The 25516-nt window shown below is 53.1% G+C and overlaps 6 protein-coding genes across 10 annotated transcripts; 2 read left to right on the top strand and 4 right to left on the bottom strand.

Moving 5' to 3' along the window:
• The first annotated feature begins 1172 nt into the window (after positions 1 to 1172).
• fbxw9 (F-box and WD repeat domain containing 9) lies at positions 1173 to 6064 on the top strand. The gene is made up of 7 exons (XM_088931839.1): positions 1173 to 1658; positions 2141 to 2304; positions 2532 to 3706; positions 3807 to 3955; positions 4315 to 4518; positions 4607 to 4672; positions 5137 to 6064. Exons 2-7 carry the CDS (start codon positions 2150 to 2152, stop codon positions 5209 to 5211), a joined length of 1824 nt encoding a protein of 607 aa, XP_088787965.1. The 5' UTR covers positions 1173 to 1658; positions 2141 to 2149; the 3' UTR covers positions 5212 to 6064.
• A 744-nt stretch (positions 6065 to 6808) lies between these two features.
• On the bottom strand, positions 6809 to 8487 carry LOC148820669 (guanine nucleotide-binding protein G(I)/G(S)/G(O) subunit gamma-12-like). Its single transcript, XM_088931837.1, has 2 exons — positions 8389 to 8487; positions 6809 to 6934 (listed from the first exon to the last, which is right to left on the bottom strand). The coding sequence occupies exons 1-2, from the start codon at positions 8485 to 8487 to the stop codon at positions 6809 to 6811; spliced, it is 225 nt and encodes a 74-aa protein (XP_088787963.1).
• A 1508-nt stretch (positions 8488 to 9995) lies between these two features.
• On the top strand, positions 9996 to 14052 carry dhps (deoxyhypusine synthase). The gene is made up of 10 exons (XM_088932822.1): positions 9996 to 10145; positions 10750 to 10992; positions 11077 to 11241; positions 11450 to 11571; positions 11689 to 11785; positions 11928 to 12014; positions 12344 to 12449; positions 12541 to 12644; positions 13145 to 13270; positions 13415 to 14052. Exons 2-10 carry the CDS (start codon positions 10798 to 10800, stop codon positions 13508 to 13510), a joined length of 1098 nt encoding a protein of 365 aa, XP_088788948.1. The 5' UTR covers positions 9996 to 10145; positions 10750 to 10797; the 3' UTR covers positions 13511 to 14052.
• Positions 14053 to 14418: 366 nt separating this feature from the next.
• Positions 14419 to 16101, bottom strand: LOC148820667 (afadin- and alpha-actinin-binding protein). Its single transcript, XM_088932824.1, has 7 exons — positions 15926 to 16101; positions 15685 to 15835; positions 15499 to 15608; positions 15249 to 15410; positions 14926 to 15040; positions 14714 to 14861; positions 14419 to 14634 (listed from the first exon to the last, which is right to left on the bottom strand). Exons 1-7 carry the CDS (start codon positions 15947 to 15949, stop codon positions 14541 to 14543), a joined length of 804 nt encoding a protein of 267 aa, XP_088788950.1. The 5' UTR covers positions 15950 to 16101; the 3' UTR covers positions 14419 to 14540.
• An 11-nt stretch (positions 16102 to 16112) lies between these two features.
• Positions 16113 to 19124, bottom strand: LOC148820666 (uncharacterized). The gene is made up of 5 exons (XM_088932825.1): positions 18999 to 19124; positions 18277 to 18411; positions 18084 to 18199; positions 16884 to 17075; positions 16113 to 16799 (listed from the first exon to the last, which is right to left on the bottom strand). The coding sequence occupies exons 2-5, from the start codon at positions 18329 to 18331 to the stop codon at positions 16476 to 16478; spliced, it is 687 nt and encodes a 228-aa protein (XP_088788951.1). The 5' UTR covers positions 18332 to 18411; positions 18999 to 19124; the 3' UTR covers positions 16113 to 16475.
• Positions 19125 to 19437: 313 nt separating this feature from the next.
• On the bottom strand, positions 19438 to 22753 carry clpp (caseinolytic mitochondrial matrix peptidase proteolytic subunit). 5 transcript variants are annotated; one of them, XM_088933132.1, is made up of 7 exons: positions 22497 to 22751; positions 21712 to 21813; positions 21485 to 21556; positions 21065 to 21161; positions 20668 to 20855; positions 20234 to 20339; positions 19438 to 20115 (listed from the first exon to the last, which is right to left on the bottom strand). In XM_088933132.1, the coding sequence occupies exons 1-7, from the start codon at positions 22506 to 22508 to the stop codon at positions 19892 to 19894; spliced, it is 801 nt and encodes a 266-aa protein (XP_088789258.1). In that variant the 5' UTR covers positions 22509 to 22751; the 3' UTR covers positions 19438 to 19891. The 5 variants fall into 5 exon arrangements, with proteins under 5 accessions (XP_088789258.1, XP_088789260.1, XP_088789261.1 ...); XM_088933134.1 differs by lacking the exon at positions 22497 to 22751 and adding an exon at positions 22301 to 22429; XM_088933135.1 differs by lacking the exon at positions 22497 to 22751 and adding an exon at positions 22346 to 22429.
• Between the last annotated feature and the right edge of the window lie 2763 nt (positions 22754 to 25516).

Below are 25516 nucleotides of genomic sequence, written 5' to 3'. Positions count from 1 at the left end.
CAGGCATGCTCCTGACACGTTCCAGAAATCACGTCAATACTGAGACTTGCATCTTTTACATCTAGAAAATGGCAGCGATGGTTTGTCTATTTTCAGCCCATGAGTGGAGTCTCACTGGGGTGGAGTTTGGGATAGTAATTAAAAATAGTGGGAATTCTCTACAGAGGCTGGAATATACATCAAGATAAGATCGCTTTATTAGCCATATACAATTTCTTGCATTAGGAATTTGTCTTCACATACCCCAGCTTGCTCTCCATGAGACACACAGGCACACAGACAGGGAAAGAAGCTGGGGGTCAGAGTGCAGGGTCAGCCATTTATAGGGCACCTATAGCTGGGGTTAAGGGCTTTGCTCAGGGGCCCAGTGGAGTAGGATTCCTCTGCTGGCTGCGGGATTTGAACCGGCAACCTTCCAAAACATGGTCACAGTGCCACCGCTCTGCCCAGTGCACCCATCTGAGTGTGGGCGTTCTACACAATTCTGTGCAAGAAGCAGCCTTTGTGATTCTGCATTCACCCTGTGATCAGGTGAGTAAAGTCAAAATCTCACTAGTGTAGAAGTACAAGCAGGTGCCTCAGCTTTCTGCACTGATTCCCAGCAGTGACCAGGCAGCCCTGCAGTGTCTCCTGTAGGGTGAGAATCTTCTATGAAAGGTCTTGAAGAGCTCCAGCCCAGGAGGTTTTCTAGGCAATCTTGGAGATGGTTGGCCTTAAGGCCCTGTGTTACCTTGAATGGAGCAGACAGTCCAGTGGTCTTGAGAAGGGGGTGGTTTTGGCTGAGCTCTAAGACCTGGTGGGTTCTGGCTTCAACTCTAGTTCTTTCAAATCCAGCAGGTTGTTATAGGTCTGAAGTTCCAGAAAGGCTTTGCTGTGTCCAGTCAAGCAAGTAAGGAGTCCAATTTGGCAGCTGGGGTCGGGTGGAGATAAAGCTTCTGGCCCAGGGGAAGAAACTGCAGGCGCACTTTCCTAGGTATTTCTACTTCTCTCTCGTAGCGCACTGCACCGTGGGGCTGTTTGTGCTTCTCACTCGTACCTCACAAGACCTCTCTGCTCTGAGGCAGAGGGGTTCTTAACCCCTTGTTATTCGCGAAGAGAAAAAAGCTACACAGTACAGTATTAACAAATTCGAAGAATGTAATAACACAGGCAGCGAACTGGTAAAGACGGACAGTATGAAGAGGCCAAGCATGCTGTACGCCTGTATAATATAGAATACATCAAAATATCCAACGAAATGGCCAACTGAGAAAAATAAATACACTGTAAGATCTGGTATTTATCAGCTGCTTGTGTACGTCGGTTCCGCTCGCTTTCTTCACGCGACTACGAACACAACAGAAGCTCGGCGATGACGCAGTCTGCGCGCCGGAAGTAGGATACTGCTTGGTAACCGGCGAACGAGATCGAATGACTGATTAAAATCGAAGCATGTTTATGGAAATGAATTTATTTGTTTGAAACAATGGCTTCCGGGGTTCGGACTTATAAGAGCGGTGTTGAAATCTGACGTCAGAGACGTGAGATGACAGCGCCCTTTCGCTGCATGTGTTGTTGTTGTTGTTGTTAAGCCCAGTTCAGTACAGGTCTCCGGGTCACCACCATCAGCAACCGGGTCAGCGGCAATGACAGTCGAGAGAAAGACGCAAGATTCCCAGGTAGAAACATTTCGTAACATTCTGGGCATTCAATCTAATTCTAAAGATTGTTTTTTTCTAGTGGAGATCCCTTACCTGATGCACAATAAATAGCAACGATTAGAGAACACACTGCAGTTGAACAGTCGAGTTACAATAGGGGCTACAGTCCCAGTGCAGTAGAACAGTCCTGTTACAATAGGAGCTACAGTCCCAGTGCAGTAGAACAGTCCTGTTACAATATGAGCTACAGTCCCAGTGCAGTAGAACAGTCCTGTTACAAGAGGAGCTACAGTCCCAGTGCAGCAGAACAGTCCTGTTACAATAGGGGCTACAGTCCCAGTGCAGTAGAACAGTCCCGTTACAATAGGGGCTACAGTCCCAGTGCAGTAGAACAGTCCCGTTACAATTGGGGCTACAGTCCCAGTGCAGTAGAACAGTCCTGTTACAATAGGGGCTACAGTCTCAGCACAGTAGGACAGCGAATTCTCTTTGTCCCACAGTGACAGAGGATGTCAGACAGTGATGTCGCCCCTGGTGGGGAGGTCGAGTGTGGAACTGAGGCGCAGCTGTACATACAGAGAGTGCGCAGTGATGGGGCAAGAGAGAGACAGAGCCTCCAGTTCACCCGGTATGGCACTGAGCCCCTGCCTCTGGGAGAATACAGGTGAGCTTCCTCATTCCTTCTCCCTCTTAATAACCCTCACCTTCACTCTCTCTCCTCTACTGTTCTGTCTTCTTCCTTTTCTGTTTTCCCTTTTCCCCCTACTGTCTACATTACTCCTGTCTGCATTTCTCCCTCTTTGCATCTCTTCCTCTCGGCCATCTCTCACATCCTTCACTTTCTCTCCTGTCTCTCTCCTGTTTCCTGTCATGGTTCTTATTGTCTTTCAGACTCCCCTCTCCAGTTGCCGTGGAGACTAGCCCTTCTCCCTGCCCCTCCCCTGGTGAGGTCACGGGGCTGCTCTCATTGCCTTGGGAAATTCTGGCACGGATCACCTCCTTCCTGCCTGCGCGCTGTGTCCTGACCGTACTGCCACAGGTGTGCCGTGCGCTGGCGGGGCTCAGCTCAGACCAGCTGGCCTGGAGGCTCCGCGCCCAGAGACTGACGGGCCCACGAGCCGCCTTCCCCGTCATACCACACGAGGGTTTTGATTGGCCAGTAGCCTGCTTGGAGATGGAGGAGCTGCTCAGCCATTGGTCTGGAGCAAGTGATGGAGCAGGAGGAGGGCGAGACAGAGTCCAGGGGGACAGAGGTGGTGGAAGGAACGGGACAGTACAGGGTGCTGGTCACGGCCAAGTGGATTTAGTCAGAGAGGGACAGGGTGGTGCCGAGAGAGAGGGAGACGTAGCTGGGCAGGGAGGTGCCGAGAGAGAGGGAGACGCAGCTGGGCAGGGAGGTGCCGAGAGAGAGGGAGATGCAGCTGGGCAGGGAGGTGCCGAGAGAGAGGGAGATGCAGCCGGGCAGGGAGGTGCCATGAGAGAGGGAGATGCAGCCGGGCAGGGAGGTGCCGAGAGAGAGGGAGATGCAGCCGGGCAGGGAGGTGCCGAGAGAGAGGGAGACGCTGATGGGCAGGGAGGTGCTGAGAGAGAGGGAGACGCTGACAGGCCTGAAGGTTTCGAGAGAGACATAGAACTTGAAGATCCTCAGCCCTTTCCTGCGACTGTCCAGCACTTCTCTTTGAATTCTGTCCACTTTGCTTCAGTGGACGCAGTGCAGCTGCTCGGTGGAGAGGGGGCGCTGTGTGCGTCTGGGGGCAGAGACAGGAACGTCAATCTGTGGGACCTGCGCCGGCTTGGCGAGGGGGACACAGGGGCTGCGCTGCTCTGTACCCTGGGGCAGCAGCGCAGTGGCACCCACAGGGGCTGGGTGTGGTGCCTGTCCACCCGGGGCACCCAGCTGTGCTCAGGCTCCTTCGACAGCACGGTGCGGCTGTGGGACCTGGGTGCCTCGGGGGCCGCGATGGGCGAGATCCGGGGCCGCGCTGCCGTGCTCTGCCTGTCCTGCCAGCCTGACGTCCTGGTGGCTGGTTCCTACGACAAGAAGGTCACCATCTATGACCCCCGTGGTCAGTTGAAACAGTCTGGTTTATTCTTTTCTCTCTCAGCCTGTGTCTCCGTCAGTCAGCCTGTTGTTTTTCTTACTGATTTTCGGTTTGTTTGTCACAGCGGCAAACCCCCAGGTGAAGAGTCTGCGTCTCCATGGTAATGCTGTGCTCTGCCTCGCTGCTGATGACCAGTACATCCTGTCCGGCAGCGAGGACCGGACTCTGGCTGTGTTTGACCGCCGAGCTGGGAGACTCCTGCAGAAAATACAGGTGAGCTGGGACCCTGACACACTGGCGCACTAGTGTACTGGTGTACTGGTGTACTAGGACCCTGACTCCCTGACTCACTGGCACACTGGTGCATTGGGACCCTGACTCACTGAAACACTGGTGCACTGGGACCTTGACACACTGACTCACTGACACACTGGTGCATTGGAACCCTGATTTACTGACTCGCTGACACACTGGTGCACTGGGACCCTGACTCACTGGTGCACTGGGATGCTGACATACTGACACAATGGTGCCCCAGGACACTGATCCTCTGACACACTTTCATGCTGCCATGTTGATGTGCTGATGCCGTCAGTGCTGTAGAAACATCATGTCTCCCTCTCTCTACCCAGCTGAACTCGTACCTGCTGTCTCTGTGCTACGGGGGCCAGGAGATATGGGGGGGGGACAATCAGGGGCTCCTCCACACCTTCACCTTGCAGGGTGGCTCCTTCCTGCACGTCTCCCAGTTTGACGTGGGGCATCGCTCTCTGGTCACAGGGGTGCACAACTCTCCAGGTGCCCTGTACACTTGCTCCTCTGACAACACTGTCAAGGTACCTCATCTCTGGCTGTGCGTCTCTCTCTGTTTCCCATGTGCAGCTTGCTCTGGGACAGCCCCTCACTCCTCTCTCTGCTGTCTAGGTCCACATACCCTGTGCTCCCCCCCGGACGCTCTGCACACTGCGGCACAGGGATGTCTTCAATGGGGTAAGAGTCGCCTCCCCTCCCTGTGCTTCCACTTCATAGATAAGAAAGCATTATTGGCATAGCTAATATCACATTTCCTACCAAGCCTTTCAACACGAAGACCTAGAATACAAGTAGGATAATGTGTTTACTGCCAAGCAGCTCTGTTTAAGTGCAGTTAGAGGTGAAGCCTAGGCCTGGCAGTGCGGCTCCAGCTGTGATCCGGGGCCTGACAGTGCGGCTCCAGCTGTGATCCGGGGCCTGACAGTGCGGCTCCAGCTGTGATCCGGGCCTGGCAGTGCGGCTCCAGCTGTGATCCAAGCCTGGCAGTGCAGCTCCAGCTGTGATCCGGGCCTGGCAGTGCGGCTCCAGCTGTGATCCAGGCCTGGCAGTGCAGCTCCAGCTGTGATCCGGGGCCTGGCAGTGGGTGTCTCTCTCTCAGTGACTCTCTTTCTCAGTGTCTGTCTGTGGGCGTCTCTCTCCAGCTCAGTGTGGAGGGAGGGGTGCTGACTGCTGCTTCGGGGGACATGTCCGTGGAGGTGTGGAGGATCAAGACGTGAGGGATCACGCAGAGGGAATAAACAACCTGAAAAGAGCATATCATTCCTTTAACACACTCACACTCGCACACGGACTCACTCGCACACGCTCACACACTAACACTGACTCACACACTGACGTTCTCACACACAAGCTCATTCACAATGACTCATTCTCACACAGACGCATTCACGCACACTGATGCACTCGCACTCACACACAGTCTCATTCACACACATTCACACTGACTCGCTCGCACACTCATACACAGACTTATTTACACACAGATGCATTCACAGACACTGACTCACACACTGACACACTCGCACACACTCATTCACACACACACCCTCACACAGACTCATGCGCACACTGAGTCACATACACACGCACAATGACCCATACACACTTACACATGAAGGTAACCCCGTCTCCCTACATACTCACATACTCATAGCTAATCACAGCTAAACACGTCAACACTGCACAGTCCAATTATAGGCCAAGTGCCAGTGAAGGGCTGAGTTTATTGATGTTTTTTCCTTGTGATCTATTTAATCTGATGTGTCTTAAATATATAAGCAGTAAAATCCTTCAATATTCATTCCATGCAGCTGTTTGTAAAGAGTTTGATTATTGTCAGTCTTGCTGTAGTGTAGTGTTAAGGGACTTTTTGTGTTCAGTTACAGAGCAGCTCCGATCACATGTAGTTCCCTTATATGACCAAGAGGGGGCATGGAACAAAGCCCAGGCATGTTGCCGCTGTCCAGGTTTTTTGTCTGATACAGATGGAAACACGAGACATGCTCAGCTGATCTTGTTTTGTGTTTTATGTATATATCAGTTTATGTAATAAATACATGCTTGTGTACAGATCTTTGGAGTGTCAGTTCTTTTATCTTGTGATCTTGTGTCTCTGTCACCCCCCCTTCCTTCCTTCTCAAGGCTCTCCTGCAATATTCAGGTGGACAGGGTTCAGTGTTTGATGGCCCTGACTTCACAGTCAACAGTGTAATTCACTTAAATACTTTACCCGCGGACATACATTATGAAAACATGGTGCTTATGAAGTGAGCTGGTTTGTCGAGATGGCTTCATGCTGAACACTGCCCTATAGAACAATTAAGCGTGGTCACATCTGCATGGGACATTGAGGAACACCATCTCAAGAGCAGACAGAGCACACCAGAGGGCGCTAGAGGGCGCCAGCGCTACTGTTAAACACCAGAGAAGCTCTACAGGCAAGTGTGCCGAGGTTGTGCCATGGAAGGCTTTATCTGGTGGTGGACACTGTTGGTGCCAGCGCCCTCTGGTGGACATGGTTAGCGCCAGCGCCCACTGGTGGACATTACTGATGCCCTCAGGTGGACACTGATGGTGCCAGTGCCCTTTGCTCTGTTCAGTCTCTGCTCATGGGAAAGTGCTGCATGGTTTCTCACCTCGTTTTTTTTTTCATTCAAGGAATCAACTCTGTCATATACCAGCCAGCCTTCTCTTAGGCAAACAGCTGGAAGTGAATTTCTTGTTTGCTCTCTAGCAGTGTCGAGGAGGTTTTTGTGGGCTGGCTGTCAGCTTGTTCTGTGGCGTGGAGCTCTGGAGCCAGGGTGTGAGAGGCGTTCAGAGCAGCACGCAGGACTTCTTGTCCTTGAAGGGGTTGGAAGAGGTGGGGATGCCGGTGAGCAGCGGGTCGCTCTTGCTGTGGTCCTGGCAGAAGCGCACCAGCTCGGTGGCAGCTATGGAGATCTGAACACAGACACCAGGGAAACTCCTGTCATGAGCCCCAAGTTACAGCGCAAACAGCACATCAAAACAGAAAGAGGAAAACCTTCCGAATACATTTCTTAAGTCTCTAGAGACTTACAGAGAATTGCCCAAACGTTTACTCTGCTGTTGCACTAACCCTGGACTCTCGCTCTAATTTAGTAAGCAAGTCAGGGACTCCTGGTGGTCCCAGTCTCTCGGAACGAGAGGCGTCGATCCCTTCAGGAAGACACTGGAAATAAGCCCTGTCAAGAAGCACTTCAAGCTCAGCCTCTTTCCCACTGCCAGGCGATCGGTGAGCTCTCCCCCTTCAGCTATCTAGCCTCCCGTGAGCAAGTCCCTTAGAATTCTGTTGCCAAATGTGAGGTTAATGTTTCTGCATAGGTGCGATTGTGATTGTGTTTTCATTGTCTCTTCATTTCAATTCGTATTCATTTAAAAAAATATATTGTACGTGTTGTATGTCTGCTTGTTGTGGGAAATTCTTCATCGGAGGAGCAGGACACAGTCTTGTGCAGATTCAGTTTTATTGAGCTCAATAATGACACCAACGTGCGTTGGGTCTGCCCCGCAGAACAGACAAACTGCAAGGGTTTCCCAGCTCTTATATACAGTCAGAAGAAAGTATGTTTCACAATCTGAGTGCTTGTCCTGTTCTTTGATATGTAATTACTTCTTGTCTTGCTCTAGGTTCTGTCCTTTAATATGCAGCAGACATTGGTCTGGTTGATCCTGTTTGTGGGTGTTGTTCCTGTCTTTTATTATGTAGCGTTAAGCCACTGGGGCTGCTAAAGCAAGTCAGCTTTATGGCACCTTAGTGTAACTTTTGTTTGAGGCTAAATTAACAGACCCCATCAACAGCTCTCACAATGTGCTTAAGTGGTGATACTTTGATGTTGGATAAGTGAGATATATACATGTCCCACTTCATGCTCAAATTCTGCCAGCTACTGCTGTGTGGCACAGGGGCCGTGGTAGCGCAGACGGCAAGGGTGTCTGGCTCCTGGCTGGAAGGTCCTGGGTTCAATCCCAGGCAGGGGCAGGCAACGTACAGTAGCTTGCTCTAATTCCTTCCAGAAGGCTCCCAGGTCCACTCAGCCTGCTTTCCAAATGAGTACCAGGGGTTTTCCTTCTGGGGGTAATAGGCTGGCCAGAGGGTGATGCTGACCTCATCACCTCCACCTCCAGTGTTGGCTGGTCGAGGAACAATGGTGCCCCTTGCCCCCCATTCCCCATGGGCTTTTTTGGCCTGAATAGAGACCGACCTACAGTACCTACTGCTGTGTGGCAATAAAGAATAATTCAATTGAACTGATCCAGTCAGACACAGCGCCAGTGGCGAATGGAGAAAAGGCTTTTTGCCTGCGGCGAGAACAGGAACAGTCCTGCTGGGGCGGGGCGCTGGGCTCACGGTCTCGATCCGAGCGAAGACGCACCTTGATCCTGTCCACACTGGCCTCCAGTCGAAGCTGGTCCACAGCCCGGCGAGCCTGAGCCACACTGCTGCTGCAGAACTTCCCTGGCATCTCCAACATCCCCCTGCAGGGACACGCGGCTGTCAGCACACAGGCAACTGCGGGCGCACACTGCACAGTGCAGGACTGAGCACACTGCACAGTGCAGGACTGAGCACACAACGCAGGACTGAACACACCACATAGGACAGGACTGAGCACACTGCACAGTGCAGGACTGAGCACACAACGCAGGACTGAACACACCACATAGGACAGGACTGAGCACACTACACAGCGCAGGACTGAGCACACAACGCAGGACTGAACACACCACATAGGACAGGACTGAGCACACCGCACAGCGCAGGACTGCACACTGAACAGCACAGGACTGACCACAATGCACAGTACAGGACTGCACACCATCACCACACATTGAACTTTACAAGACTGAACACACTGGTACACCGCCTCCACACACTGAACTTTACAAGACTGAACACACTGGCACACCGCCTCCACACACTGTACTTTACAGGATTGCACACATGGGCACACTGCCTCCTGGCTATGAGAGAAATGTGATTCACTTGCCTGACAGTGAAGATGACGAAGGGTGAACTTGTATGGCTCAGAAGATTCTCCACAAGGTCTCACAGATCCAGGTTCATTCACGGGTAGGACAGGTAGAGCCCTCTGACAGAGAGACAGAGGACAGAGAGGGGCTGTCTGCTCTGGTGGAGAGAGATACAGAGGACAGAGAGAGGATAGGAAGGAGGAGAGGGAGAGGAACTGCCTGCTCTTGGAGATGCAGACGGAGGTCTGTATATATATGGACTGTGAGGGTCTGCTGGGGTTGCCTGTCTCCCTCTGTCTCTGATCCCTGATTCCCCCCTCACAAGCCTGCAGGGCCCAGGCTCAGCGACTTCAAAGCCCCTGTGAAGTGTGAAGAGTTGAAAGGAGCCCTGGCAGAGCACAAAATGTCACACCAGCGACCCTGGCACTGTAAATTTGTAATGAGCCCACAGTGAGCCTGCAGTGTGCCCTCTTCCCCTTCATATGACCTTCACAGTCCTCTGAGCCTCAGTGTGTCACACTGTGGTTCCCCTGGCTGCTCCTGAACACACTGTCTCTCTGACTGCCTGTCTGTCTCTGTCAGTCTGTCTGTCTGTCTGACTGCCTGTCTGTCTCTCTGACCCACTGTCTGTTTATATCAGTCTGTCTCTCTGACTGCATGCCTGTCTCTATCCATCTCTCTGACTGCTTGTCTGTCTCATTGCCTGCCTCCCTGATCTTTCTGTCTCCTTGAATATTTGTCCCTAATTGCCTGTCTGTCAGCCTCAGTCCATCTGTCTCACTACCTGTCTGTCTTTCTCCTTGACTGCCTGGTCTCCTTCACTTGATCTAGAATGTTTGATAAGAAGATTTATGACACACTTTACAGCTGCTTCATTTCTCTCTACCCTTAATTGCAAACTAGAGACTAATTACTCTTCAAACTATGCTCGTTCGGTGGCGGGAGGCAAGAACAAAAGTTGCAACGAGCTTCACTGCTGGGACGGCCGGTTTGTCCCTTCAGGCTTTCCGTAGTTGTTGGTAGGTGCGTCAACAACATGGCGGCGTCCCACACTGCGACGTGAGTTAACTGTTAGAACCAGCGAAACCGAACCTGGTCCTTAGAGGAGAGAATAAAACGACAGTCCGGGATCCGAACTCGAGGAGGACAAGCCTGCCAGGTGTGTTTTTCAGTTCATGCAAATATCTGGTTACTATAAAATTACAAAGCAGTTTTCATGATTTCACCCTCCCTGCTGCCCTGTGAGCTGGACCTGGGATGTACTGCAGTACCGTCAGAGGGTCGTTCACGGTTCTCTTCATTCACGTTTATCACATCAGGAGCCGGTATTAACTAATAGCATTTTAAAAAAAAACCTGGTTATTATGTGCCGTTTACAGGTAGAATTTACATTTGCTAAAGCTTGTTTTGTCCAATTAAGTCATTATATTCGCTGTTAATTTTTCTCTATTGTTCTTCGGGGTCAATGGACTGTTAATAAGTGATGCCGATGAATTGAGCAAAACTACAATAGAAAAATACAGGAAGCCTTATTGAAGAACCGGGGTCAGGGAACTGTGATTATTGATCGTTATGAAAGGTGTTTCTCTCAAAGCATCCTGCTCATGCTTACATTTAGAGAGTACTAATGAAAAATTACCTCATTACCCCTGGCAGTTAATTATTTGGTTCTGTTTGTGTTTTTTGTCTTTCGTCTGTTTCTTCACCTCTATTTGTAAACTCTTTATACCGGTAATAAAAAAAAAGGTATTCTTCTCTTCCAGATCTGCCGCTGTCTGTCATTGTTGTGCTGAGCTGTGATTGGCTGAGGGATGGCGCAAAGTCCCCCCTCCCTGGCCCTGGAGGCGGTGCTCAAGGAGAGCTCCGCCCTTCCTGAGGGGACGCCCAAGGTTAAAGGTTATGAGTTCAACCAGGGGGTTGACCACAGAGGGCTGCTGCAGTCCTATCTCCACACAGGTTTCCAGGCCACCAGCTTTGCCCAGGCCGTGTTGGAGGTCAACAACATGGTGAGACAACTGCAGGCAGTGTGCCACTGAGTCAGGCCGTCACACAGCTGGATGGTGTTAACAGCACTCTGCTCTCTCCCTCAGATCGAGAAGAGGCTGGAGCCTCTGGAGGAGTCCAAGGAGAGCACCCTGAGCCTCGAATTTTCTCAGCGGCCGCAAACGGGCTGCACAATCTTCCTGGGGTATACCTCCAACCTCATCAGTTCCGGCGTTAGAGAGTCCATTCGCTACCTGGCTGAGCACGGCATGGTACAGCCTCTCTGAGTGTAGTTTTGGCTCTCAGGGTGTGTGTGTGTGTTCAGCTCTCTGAGTGCAGTGTTGGCTCTCAGGGTGTGTGTGTGTTCAGCTCTGAATGTAGTGTTGGTTCTCAGGGTAGGTGTGTGTTCAGCTCTCTGAGTGCAGTGTGGGCTCTCAGGGTAGGTGTGTGTGTGTACAGCTCTCTCTCTCCCCCCCTCAGGTGGATGTGATAGTGACCACAGCAGGCGGCGTGGAGGAGGACCTGATCAAGTGTCTTGCTCCGACCTTCCTGGGGGAGTTCAGCCTGCCGGGCAGAGAGCTGAGGGAGAGGGGCATCAACCGGTCTGTACTGTTTGCCCGCACACTCTGACCTTGTGTCCTGTGCAGCCGTGTCGAGATTGGGCAGAAGAGCTAACGGACCCACCCTGCCTTTCTCTGTCCATCTGCCCTGCTGTCCAGGATCGGGAACCTGCTGGTGCCCAACGAGAACTACTGTCGCTTTGAGGACTGGCTGATGCCCATTCTGGACCAGATGGTGCTGGAGCAGAAGACCGAGGTTGGGGCTGCAGTGCGCTGCTGTGTTCCTCTCTCACCCGTCCGCTGTCCCCTCCTCTCCCCGCCAGAGCTGCACCTCAGGGCCTGAGGTCTCCCTGTGTCTCTTTCTCACTCGCCTTCCCTTGACTCCCTCTGTGTCCCAGGGCACACACTGGACCCCCTCCAAGATGATACATCGACTTGGCAAGGAGATCAACAACCCTGACTCTGTTTATTACTGGGCCTACAAGGTGAGTGACCCCAACCCTAAACCTTACCCTAATGCAGATACCCGACTGACCCACCCCACTGATACCTGACTGACCCCAATACCCGACTGCCCTTCCCTGATACCCCACAGCCCGTCCCCGATACCTGACTGACCCTGATATCTGACCGATTGATACCTGACTACACTGATCTCAACACCCGACTAACCCTGATACCTAACGGACCGACTCTGATGTCTAAGTGCCCGACACCTGATACCTGACTGATACTTGACCAGCCCTGACTGCCTGTCACACCTGATGCACCTTCTCTCGGATCTCGGCTGGACATATTTCCCTCTGTCTTCCAGAATAATATTCCGGTGTTCAGCCCGGCCCTCACAGACGGCTCCCTGGGGGACATGATCTACTTCCACTCCTACAAGAATCCGGGGCTGGTGCTGGACATCGTGGAGGGTCTGTCCATCCCTGAATGTCTGTGTCCTGCTGTGGGTCTTTGTCTCTCTCACTCCAGCTTGTCCTGATGCTCCATTTGTGTTGTCTACAGATATCCGGAGGCTGAACAGTCTGTCAGTGTTTGCCAAACGCACAGGGATGATCATCCTGGGAGGAGGCCTAGTCAAGCACCACATCGCCAATGCCAACCTCATGGTAACACACACCCCTACACCCCTTAGTGCCAACCTCATGGTAACACACACATCTGCACCCCTACACACACACAGTGCCAACCTCATGGTAACACACACACCTACACCTCTCAGTGCCAACTTCATGGTAACACACACACATCTGCACCCCTGCACACACAGTGCCAACTTCATGTTAACAGACACACATCTGCACCCCCACACACACAGTGCCAACCTCATGGTAATACAGACATCTACATACACACAGTACCAACCTCATGGTAACACACACACAGTACCAAACTCATGGTAAAACACACCCCTGCACCCCTCAGTGCCAACCTCATGGTAACACCCCTATACACACAGTGCCAAGCTCATTGTAACACGCACACATCTGCACCCCTGCACACACAGTGCTCACCTCTTGGTTACACTCACACAGTGCCTGTGGGTGATGTTCTAGTATTGTAGTGTCTGTGGCGTGTCCCCATGACCTGCACCCCTCTCTCTCTCCAGAGGAACGGTGCTGATTTCTCAGTGTTTGTGAACACCGGTCAGGAGTTTGATGGCTCGGACTCGGGCGCCCGGCCAGATGAGGCCGTGTCCTGGGGCAAAATCCGTCTGGACGCCAAGCCGGTTAAGGTACAGAGACCGTGGTGCTGTCCGTCAGCTGCTGCTCTTCTGACGTGCATGTATCAGACTGGTTCTGCACTGTAGTAATACAGTTCGACACCTGGTCCGCTGGCGTTACCGTGACAATGTGCTTTTCGCTGTGTTACGCTGCAGGTCTATGCTGATGCAACTCTAGTGTTCCCCCTGCTAGTGGCTGAGACCTTTGCACGCCATGCAGACAGGCTGACTGCCCCGAAGAAGGAGGACTGAAGCCAGCCTTTCGCCCCCACTCCCCCTCAGCCTTTCCAAGAGAGGTTCCCACCTGGCTGGTGACCAGCTCTTCAGCACCTGTCAGTCTTCAGGCTGGAGAGACCAGCCCTCAGACGGAACAGTCTTTTATTTTGTAACAGTGTTTTAAAGATGATGGGTTTTACTGGTGTTGTACTGGCGTCTTGCATAGTAGGTGTATATATGGACTTGGGTGAAATCACTGCTCTGCTTCTAGACTTTCTGTATATCTGACTGTGCAGTATGTATCAGGGCAAGAGACCACAGTGCTGGGTTTACTGAACCTTTACTGCTATCGTTCTTCTATAGTGACTTTAAAAAAAATAGCAGAAGGGCTCAAAAATGATTTAGCTGCATTTTTCCCTTTATGCATGTTAAATCTGGCAAGCTGCATGGTCTTGCTTTCCAGTTCTCAGTGAGTGAGCAGCTGTGCTATCTGCTTTAGCAAAGAACAAGGTGCTTCACTGTAGGGAGATCCTTCAGTATATACCTGTTCAGAAAATTAAATGTGTATTTAAATGTAATATTTTTATTCCAGATCTTCAGATACATTTTCCAATCCTAATACAATTCAAGGAAAATGAAAAAAGTACAAGTGTTTTCAGTCATTAATATTCTAATGAGCAAAAATGGCAGAAATGCCCTGAGACTCAGAGATGTGTCTGTGGGCCAGGTGATTTTTACAGCAGTACATATGCAAAACTAAGAGTATAAATGTAATCCTGTATGTTACTGACTTTATAAACAGCAGTCCATGGGAGGTCAGAGGGAAACAAGTAGAGATACTGGAGAACAGGGCTGAGCTGTCATACTGCCCCCTGCTGGCACGCAGGAACACTGCAGAACAGAGCTGCTGAGGACATTAAAGGTGTCAGTGCCATCAGAGGTTATAGGTCAACTCTTTATTCGATTTTTAGAAGTATTAAAACAAAAACAATATGTAGTATTCCCATTCCTCTGGACAGCTGGGACTGGGCTGGGCGAGGTGGTCACTCCGCGTCCACCTCTCCGTCTAGAAGGACACGTCCAGCTCCGAAGGCAGGTACGACCCTCGGGGCCCTGCCCAGGTCCAGTGCTCGGCCGCTGCCGGGCTCCTGGTGCTGGCCCTGCGTGTGGAGAGAGAGTGAGGGCGCAGGCCAGCCGCAGGGCCAGACTGGTCAGCACGACATGGGTCACGGCGCTGACCTGCGTGGCAGAGGCAGCCTCAAAGTGCGGTAGAGCTCGGGCGTGCTGGGGGTGCCCACCTCACCCTGGCCGGCCCACGCCTTGACCCCCGACCCAGGCGTGGAGACGGCCGTCAGCCGGGAATGAGAGGGGGTGACTTGACTGAGACCTGGAAGAGAGTCGCGCCGTGAGCCCACAGTCGCACCCCGAGCCCCACAGAGGCAGACACTCACTGAGAGGGCTGGGCTCTTTCCTGCTGGTGAGAGGCTCCTGTGGGTCTAGGAGGGGCGACAAGCTGAGGAACTGCTGCTGCAGGAGAGACGCCCTCTGCTGTTCAAACTGACGCCGCTGCAAAGACAGGGATAGGGACAGCATGAGGACAGTCGATTCAGCTGAGAGACGGGTATGAAGACAGAGACAGCACGAGAACAGTAGGGATCAGCTGAGAGACATGTTTGACAACGGAGACAGGACAGACAGAGGACTCGGGAAGGCAAACTGTACCGAGTGCTGAGACAGGTGCCGCCTCCCCCATGACGCTCCCCCCCCCCCTTACCTCATGGCCCAATCGGATGGCAGCCTCAGTGAAGCTCCGCCTCTCCCTCTGAAACCTATGCCTCTGAGAATCCAGTTCCGCCCACCCGGCCTGGAGCCGCTCCCACTCCTCCAGGAAATAGGAGTCTGTGAGGGAGGGCGGGAGCACAGGGGACACGCTGTCCTGGGTGGGAACGAGAGCACGCAGAGTAACAGACGGCCTTCAGACAACACAACTGCGAAGGGCAGGAACAGCACGGTCAGCTGCCGACCTGTAGCAGCTGTTGCTGCAGCCGGATCAGCTGGTGACTTTGCTCCAGCTCTGCCTCCAGCTGAGCCAGCTGCTTCTCCTGGTCTGTCCCCGCAGCAGCCGAGGAGGGACCTGCGGACAGACGGATGGACTTAGAGCATGCTGTCCGATGCCACACGATATGACGGGACCCTGTGCGGGTCGTTACCGTGGACGGACAGCTCCTCCAGCCTCCCCTTCAGGCAGCTCCACACCTGCACCACACCCCCTGTCACATGATCTCCCAGCGCCGCTTCCGATTGGCTCAGCTGCTCCCAGCACGGCGCCGCCCCCTCTGCCTCTGCGCAGTCAAGGACAGCCTGGGAGACGGACAGGCTGAGCACTGGGGTCAAAGATGGGGGGTGCGTGCCCGTGTCCTCCTCCCTCCCTCACCATCCCCCCTCGCTCACCCCGTCCCCCAGTGCAGTGGCCATGTCATGGCTAAGCAGGTGCAGCAGAGAGGAGAGGCTTTGACGCCGAGACTCCGCCTCCTGCAGTTCTGCTTCCCGCCTCTCCAGCAGCTGACGCAGCACCTCCTCCCCGCCCCTGCTGGACAAGTGACATCAGAGGGCATGACTGGACACCCCCCCCCCCCCCCCCCCGCTGGACAAGTGAGACAGCACACGGCATGACCCCACCCCCTGCTAGATGACAGAGCACACAGGATAACAGGCCTAGAGGGAAGAGCGCCACCTACTGGTCCACCAGCAGCACTTCCAGCAGCAGCCTGGTTTCCCACAGGCCCTCCCCACCCCAGCGGTGCTGAACCTTACCCAGCGCTGAGCCCCCCGGCCCAGGACACTCACCGGCCGTCGCCCCTCCCCACGCGGCCCGGGGCCCTCTTCCCGTCCGGCCGGGGCAGGAGGTTCAGGATCTCAATGCCTGGACAGGAGAGGCGGGGAGTCAGGGAGAGGACGGCCTCCTGCCCGGCTCTCCGAGCGCCGGTCACCCAGAGCGTCCTCACCGGCCCTGCGGTCCCGCGGCCTGTCCACCAGCTGGGCCAGCCGGTCCTTCAGCCGGGCGGCCCTCTGCTCGCTGCCCCTGAGCTCGGCCGCCTGCTGGGAGCACCGGTACTGCAGCCCCACGGTCTGCGCGGCGGGGTGGGAGAGGGAGACCCCATGAGCGCCCCGTTCCGTCGCTCCTGCGCCTCCGCTGGACCCTCGGCTCGCTCACCTGCTCTCTGTCGCTCCTCAGGGAGCGCTGCAGGGCGGCGTTCTGCTCCTGCAGGCTCCTCACTCTGTCCTGCAAGGCCGCGAGGTGAAGCTCTCTCTGCTGCAGCTTCTCCTGGTGGGGGGTCAGGGGAGGGGTCTGAGTGGTGCTGAAGCGGCTCCTCGCCCTGCTGCAGGCCTCACTCGGACCCGTGCTCACCTTCAGTGTGTGCAGCCTGGCCCTCAGCTGGCCACTCTCCCCGCGCTCCCTCTCGGCCTCCCTCAGTCTCTCCCGGTTCTGCAGGTGCAGCGCGATGAGCGACCGGGCGCAGTTCAGCAGCGCGGCCACAGGGGGGCGCCCTCTCCCAGCGTCCTCTGTGCTCACCGAGGGCAGCCCCAGTGCCGCTGCCTCCTGCCGGACACAGGACAGCAGCTTGCCGACGCCGAGCGTTTTGGAGAACGACAGCAGCGGAGTGGGAGTCTGTACCATGGGTTCCACACTCAGGACCTGGGGGACCTCGCGTCTGCCCTGTCACCCCAGGGTGTCTGATGTGATTTCCTCACCTGACTTGCCTCTGTGCTCAGACCAGATCCAGGGAAAAAACCTCCTCAGGGCGCCAGACCCCCCCCCCATGCTGCCCGTGCACCCCGATTCCCAGCTCCGCAGCGCCCACAGAGAGCTCTCCCTGCTGGAGTGACTCCTTGGGCGCAGGGGAGAGGTCTCTCACCCCCCCCAGCATCAACAGCAACTCTACATGTCTGCCCCCAGCAGGACATTAAAGTCAGTCAGCCTGCAATTAAGAATTATAGCCAGCAGCTATATCATCCTGCAATTCACAACTGAAGCTCAGCAGGTGTGAGCCTGGTCAGAACCTGGATGGGAGACCTCCTGGGAAAAACCAAGGTTGCTGCTGGAAGTGGTTTTAGTGGGGCCAGCAGGGGGCGCTCACCCTGTGGTCTGTGTGAGTCCTAATGCCCCTCTATAATGACGGGGACACTATAATTTAAAAGGGCACCGTCCCCCAAATTAGACGTAAAATTGAGGTCCTGACTCTCTGTGGTCATTAAAAATCCCAGGGTGTTTCTCAAAAAGAGTAGGGGTGTTTCCCTGATGTCCTGGTCAAATTCATGCCCAGTCTTTACCAATAATTGCCTTCTTATAATCCCCATCTCTGAACTGGCTTCATTACTCTGTTGTCCTCCTCACTAATACTGCAGCTGGTGTGTGGTGAGTGGACTGGTGGTGGAGGGGAGTCCCCATTACCTGTAAGACGCTTTGAGTGGAGTGTCCAGAAAAGCACTATATAAGTGTAAGGAATTATTATGAAGGCTGTAAAAGACCCAGGTCGGGGGGGAGGAACACTGATCTAGCCAAACCGAGACCCCGCAGAGTCACACCGGGACCAAGCCCTGCACTGACGTTGATGAAGAGCTCCAGGTGCTGCTGGTCTCGCTGTGTCCAGGTGGGGGCGCTGTGGAGTCCGTCGCCCCTCGGCGGGGTGCGGGGAGGCGAGATGCGGAAGGTGTGCCGGAGGGCTGGAGTGAGAGAAGGGACACAGGGGGTGAGAGACAGCGGCGGACACTCTCGGCGGAGAAGCGGGCCGGGCTGTTACCTGGAGAGTCCTGCAGGCTGGTGTCCGAGTCCGTCTGCCACAGTCTCTCCGCCATCTTCCCTGCAGTATCCTCAGTTCAAGCGCAATATCCGCGGCGGCTGAGGTCACACTGTGATGCACTAGGGACAGGGACTCCTAATAACACAGCAGTAACAAAGGTCACTGCGAGCTGACCTTTTACGACTGAGAACAAAACCACACGCCCGAGTGCCACAGACATCCAGACAATTCTTCGCTGTTCGGAGTTTCTCTCCTGTCCCGCCCGGGTCGAGCACAGATTCTCCCCGGTGTCCGGCTGCAGCGGGACTCCGGGACGTGTTTCTCTGGGGTAACTGAAGGGAGGGGAGGGGGGGTTATCAGAAAATTCGTCTCGAGGAGAAGATCTCTAAAAGCGTGGAAATACACTACCACGGGAATCAGCGCAGCCGGACTCCGCGTGAGGACGGCCCAGTGCAAAGAAACACGGGGAAAACAAATCATTTAAAACAGACAAGACGGAGCGCTTGCAGCCTGGACTCGCATACTGCACGGGCTTCCTGGCAGAGACACGCCTCTACACCTGGGACACAATCTCGGTCTCCCAGCTACTGGAAAACCTGCACCCGGAACGTAACTGCTCCTGTTCACTAAACTTCAAACACGCCTAGTGTTGTTCGGGGTGATTTTCTTTTCACAAGAACACCGATTACCGCCCGCTGAGCTCTGGTGGAACTCAAACTCACCGCCTTGAACAACACGCAGAGAGTTTCGAATTGGAGAGATGCCGGGGCACCCGGCTGCTGCGCCGCTTTTCAATCACTTCTCCTTCACTGGGCGAGATAATGAGCCGCTGCTGACACACCTGGGAGCCGCTTTCCATTCACCTGAACCCACAGCGAAACGCGCTGGAGCTGGAAGGCAGACAGGCGTGCCGATTGGCTGGCGGGTGCCTGTCCGTCTTTCCAGCCGTCCAATCAGAATAAACCGTCGATGCACGGAGGTATCCAATAGGAACGGTCCCTCCTAGGCTTACCGGGCTGGTCCAATAAGAACCTCCCCAGGTTCCTCCCTGTGGACCAATGAGAAGTGGCTGGCTGGTGTCCACACAGCCTGCGCTGCCCCACGAGCTGCTTAGGTCAGGTCCCGCACCCCCTCACATACAGAGACGCCTTGCAGCTGAACTGTTCTGTCACACCTAGTTTATTGAATATCGAACAGACTGACTACAGCGCTGCAGGTAAGAAAGTATATTCACCAGCTTTCATCAAGAAACGATTTGGTACATTTTTAATTTTTAAAAAAGTGACCGAACAGGGGAGACAGGTCAGTGGGGCACGAGAGCGCTCTGACAGCAGGGTCCAACAGCAGCGGACAGGGAAAATGAGTCCGGGTGCGGGTCCAGGTTCATAGAGGAGCGGGTGGGTTCTGCTGCAGGGTGCTGTGCTGCCAGTCTTGCCCACAGTGGCTCACTGCCTGTGCAGGAAGAGACTGGAGGGGCTCTCTCTGCTCTGTGCCACACCGCCAGCGCCAGCACAGTCTGCAGGTGCTGGGGGGAACAGGCCCGCCTCCTCAGTGTGAGAGCGCCCCCCGCAGGGGGGCTCTGACAGTGCGACTGCGGGAGCTGTGCAGCGGGGCGTCAGGGCTCAGGCTTGGCAGACGAGGCGGGGGTCCCCTGGGCGGGCTGGGGGTTCGAGGAGGGCTCGGGTGGGGTGCAGGGGGCACTGCTCGGGGTGGGCTCCTTCTGCAGCACTGCGGGCTCGTCCTCCCCGGCCTGGGGGGGGTGCACCAGGACCCTGTCGATGATGCCGAAATCCTGGGCCTCCATGGGACTCATGTACCTGTCCCGCTCCATCACACTCTCTGTGTGAGGGAGAGATAGAGGACAGTGAAACACTGCTGGACACACACTCTCCCCCTTTCACCCACTTCGCACGTAAACCCGTCACCCCTCCCTCTGTCCCTCTCCCTGTGCGGATACCTATGATGTCCAGAGCCTGGCCCGTGTGTTTGCTGTAGATGGTGTTTATCTGTCTCTTCAGCTTCAGGATCTCCTCTGCCTGGATGGCGATGTCTGTGGCCTGACCCTGCATGGACAGTGAGGGACAACACATTTCAGCTCAACATCACAGTACACACACACACACACACACACACACACACACACACACACACAGAGCACGCACCAAACAGCACACACACTGCTCACACCATATACACACTGTACAGCACACTACATACACTGTACACAACACACACGCACGCACCGTACAGCACGCACACTGCTCACACCACATACACACCGTACAGCACACTACATACACTGTACACAACACACTGCGCACAGCACACATTTCAACTCAATATAGCAGCACAGCACACCCTCTTCTCTCTCCCCCATCTGCCCGCTCTCACCCTGGCGCCCCCCGATGGCTGGTGCACCATGATCCTGGCGTTGGGCAGCGAGTGCCTCATGCCGCTGGTTCCTGCTGCCAGGAGCAGGGAGCCCATGCTGGCGGCCTGGCCCACACACCAGGTGGAGATGGGGTTCAGGATGTACTGCATGGTGTCGTAGATGGCCAGCCCGGCTGTAACCACGCCCCCTGCGGGCCGGAGAATGCACTACAGTTACAGGCTGTATCGATGGTACCACAGCAGAACCCTATGAACCACACTGGCACCCAAATACAGCAGCTCCTCTCTCTCTCTCCCTCCGTGCATCTTCCACCACAAACCGTTCCTTTCCTCTGACTGCTCCGGTCTGTCCTGCCTCTCCAGGACACACACACTCTCGACAAGCTCGGCCGCTCACCGGGGCTGTTGATGTACATGTGGATGGGCTTGTTGTTGCCTTCTGACTGGAGGAACAGCAGCTGAGCGATCACCAGGCTGGCCACAGAGTCATCGATCTGAGGGAAGAGAGGAGAGAGAGGCGTAGGATGAGATGTGAGGAGAGAGGGGGCATTAACAGAGTGATAAGAGAAGGAGGGGTTAACAGATGGGCTCAGTGACAGACCAGACAAATCAGTAAAATAAGACAACAGCGAGAGAGAAGAGAGCAGCAGAGGCAATACAATACAGTCACATGGTCATAAACTGAGAAGATATGACAATAATAATAATAGCTCTGGGGTTATAAAGTGAGGTGGGCAGAGAGGCAGAGAGCATATCGCAGAGGGACAGACAGACAGCGAGAGAGTCACAGACAAACGCAGGGAGGAGACTGACTGACCGGCCCCATCACGCAGATGATCCTCTCTCTCAACAGCCGTGAGTAGATATCGTACGCACGCTCCCCTCGGCCCTGACCCAGGACAGAGAGAGACGGAGACCTGGAATGTTACACCTTCACAGGACAACACCAGCCTGATGTTCCTTGTTTCTCTCCCCGGGGCTGTGTGCTAAGGCCCCAGAATAGTCCTGTCTACTGAACCCCTCCCTCCTGTGATCCCTGCTTACCGTCTGCTCCACCACAATGGGGATGAGGGGGCTCCTGCAGGGGGCGCTGTGATGCATCGACCGACAGCCCCTCAGCAATGACACTCCGCCGTGTAATAATCTCTGCAAGGAGCAGGAAGAGAAGGAGACAGATCAACACAGGATTGTATTTATGTAGGCCTGTTGCTCCGAGAAGTCACTGTATACAGTCTGCACTATTATTGAAGGGTAACAGAGACAAGCATCTCTCTGTAGCACTGTGGAGCTACAGGGGCAGACGTGTCAGTGTGCTCAGTACAGCACTCTGGAGCTACAGGGACAGACGTGTCAGTGTGCTCAGTACAGCACTCTGGAGCTACAGGGACAGACGTGTCAGTGTCCTCAGAGATAGAAGACAACTGCAGTATCACAGTAACAAGAGCTGCAAAAGAGGTTAAGTGTATATGTATAGTGTAAATTAATTTTATTAATGCCAGCCAAAATAACTATAATGTGTCACTGCACAAGTCCGTTAGTGTTGCAATACTGCCTCAGAAAAGTCTACAGGCGAAATGTCAAGAGCACACACATTAGCAGCACGAAATACTCCTAGTAACCAATGTTAAACCACCGAAATCCCGGCGTCCCCATGTCGGAGCTACACACGGGTCATTACACAAGATATAAAATATTTCCAAATGTCGCTCTTCCCACAGCCTCTGTGTGATTAAGAGTCTGCCAGCAGGCCTCGGGACTTCGGTGCAAAGGGAATAGACTCTGTGTGGAAACTCAACGTAAAAAGAAACGTTCCGTGAATCGTTACTCACCATGCTCAACATTGCAATCCTGTTTTTGCAAAACCGGAATCACTCTTTTGACCCACTGAAGCCAGACAGTAAAACGCCGCGGGTCCCCGATCATGTGACAGTGTTGCCCGACTGCGCATCCTCTTTTAACTGCATGTTGTTGTGGCCGGCCGGCCAGCCAGCCACACGGCAATATAAGGTTTCATAAATATATACGCCATTTTCAACGCGAATAAGAAAGGTTACAAAGTCATTTATGTATGTATCTAGTTCTGTAGTTTGTTTGTTCCAGGTGTGGTTTTCAGTTACAGTACAGAAACCACGTGACTGTTGATTTAGTAGCGCCACCTGCTGCTGCGTTTGTTTATGTTACTGCGGTTCAATGGTTTACTTGCGAGACTGTGGACAGTTTCTTCACTGTACAGATTGAGGAGACTGGACAGTTTCTGCACTGTACAGATTGTAGAGACTGTGGACAGTTTCTTCACTGTACAGATTGAGGAGACTGTGGACAGTTTCTTCACTGTACAGATTGTAGAGACTGTGGACAGTTTCTTCACTCTACAGCTTGAGGAGACTGTGGACAGTTTCTTCACTCTACAGATTGAGGAGACTGTGGACAGTTTTATCACTCTGCAGATGGTGGAGACAGGAGCAAGATGAGTAAATTAAGTGACAGCAGCAGAGCCTTTGTCCAGTCAGCAGAGGGCCTGTCAGTCCAAGAGGAAAGGTCACAAGAAGACTGTGAAGTGGTGTCAGTGATCATTTTCAGGACAGAGTGGAAGACGACACTAGAGGCCATGCCACAGGAAAAGCCAGGGAACAGAAATCTGAGCTAGAGAAAGCCTGTGTCATTGTGGAAAACACAGTCTGTTTGGATGAAAGAAACCATGTCTGGATTTGACTTAGGTGCTAATTTCTGAATACGAATTTTGCAAGTTAGAGCTGTATCTGGCCAGATGCCTGGATATTTGTGATCCGTGACTAGTTCAGATCCTCTGTGACTTATTCTGATTATCTCGGAATGTGAAACAGGCACCTCCTGAATCCTCAGCAGAACAGCAACCACTTTGACCAGAAAGTACAGCCCGTACATTTACATGAATAAACACATAATAAATAGTTCAGGTGGGTAGCTGCGTCAGCATGCGTAGGCTGCAAAGGAACAAGTAATAGCTTTCTTCCATGCTGAAAAAAGAAGAAAGAAAACACAACATTTTGTTGTGTTTTCTTTCTTCTTTTTTCAGCATGGAATAAACCTATTACTTGTTCCTTCACATAATAAATAAATCACGTGATGCTACATTCAATAAAACCCTTCAGCCATTATGTAATTATGTGCACCTATGAAACTTGGCGCTATGTGAGACACAGCCTGAGTAATAGGCCTACACAGGATCTGCTCCATCATCAATTGCCTCTGACTGGCTGAAAACATTTCCTGATGTCTGGAAATGTGAAGGAACAGATGATCTGTGTACTGCAGCACCATGAAAGACCACCCACTGCTGATCAACATACGGAAAACAGCAGTATACTACTGGATACATCTAAAAAGCAGTGACCCAAAACTGCTACCACCCTGCTGAGCCAAGAGCTGAGCCCAAAACAGAGCCCCCTGAGCCAGCTGGTCCTGAGGCTCACTGACTCAAGCCACACCGACACCAGCCAGCCTCAGGACAGCACTGCTAGAGCACCACAACTCAGATTCAAGCACATCACAGCACAGATCAAACAGCAATATCTCACAACATACATACAACATAAGCTGGAATGCTACAGAATCCTAAACAGAAAATACACTCTAGCTGAATATCTGACCAGAAGAAGTACAGGCTCAGTGACCACAGCCAGGCCTTGGACACAGGACACAGGCAGACCTAGCTGTCCAGAGAGGACAGGCTCAGTGACCACAGCCTGGTCATAGACACTGGACACAGGCAGACCTGACTGTCCAGAGAAGAGGCTCAGTGACCACAGCCTGGCCACAGAAACTGGACACAGGCAGACCTGCCTGTCCAGAGAGGACAGGCTCAGTGACCACAGCCTGGTCATAGACACTGGACACAGGCAGACCTGCCTGTCCAGAGAGGACAGGCTCAGTGACCACAGCCTGGTCATAGACACTGGACACAGGCAGACCTGCCTGTCCAGAGAGGATAGGTTGTGCTCCCAATGCCAGCAGGGAGAAGCAGAGACCAAGGTGCACTTTCAGCTGCAGTGTGAGAAAAACTGGAATTAGACAAAAATTATTCCCTAAAATAATAAAACTCATCCCACAATTCCCACACCTGCCAGAATCAGAGGAGCTGGGAGAAAGGGAGATACTCACTTGAGCTGGCAGCACAGTACGTGACATCAAACTCCTTAAATCTTACATTCACATTGAAATGCTTAAAGATAACGTTTTCCAAGTCTTGTGTTTGAATTTAGAAAGTGTCATCTTAACAGGATTAACAATTTTAACCGTTCTCTCTCTATCCTAGTTTGCAAGGCAGTCTCTGGCAGGAGCTGTCCAAACTCGTGTCTGTAATATTTACAGACACCTCATTCCAGAGGGATAGACAAGGAAAAACGAAGCAGGAGTTACACAGATTTCCTATGTGTTGTTATTGCATTTTTTTTATCTTTTATACGCCATTCAAGAACAGATTAACTGTAAAAATAAGGAAGGTCAATACTGACAGAGTTAAACTTATGTTTGAACAAACTCGCCACTTTCTCAAATGGGGAATTTGGTTCCTTAGATTATGTTTGTTTTTGATATCATTTCTAAACCCGTTGATTTTAAAAGTTAGATTTAAGATATAAAAATGCAAAACTTTGTTTTTTGGGCATGAAAGATCCTTTTTTCCCTTTGCTTTTAACAGTAAGACACGACCTGCCAGCGACACATTTTCCGGGGGAAATGTGACAGCGAGGCGGCTACCGAGGAAAAGCCCGCAGAGCGGTTTCGGGGAGCTGGCGCTGCAGTCCGGGACGGGAGGAGGCAGAGGCGCGGACTGAACACACCGAGTCGTCGCTGCCGCAGGTCGGTCTGC

Source organism: Atractosteus spatula, chromosome 14 (genome assembly GCF_055471065.1).
Source record: "Atractosteus spatula isolate fAtrSpa1 chromosome 14, fAtrSpa1.hap1, whole genome shotgun sequence".
Taxonomy (NCBI): domain Eukaryota; kingdom Metazoa; phylum Chordata; class Actinopteri; order Semionotiformes; family Lepisosteidae; genus Atractosteus; species Atractosteus spatula.
Note: the sequence above shows the minus strand (reverse complement) of the source record. Positions and strands in the feature narration are given on the sequence as shown.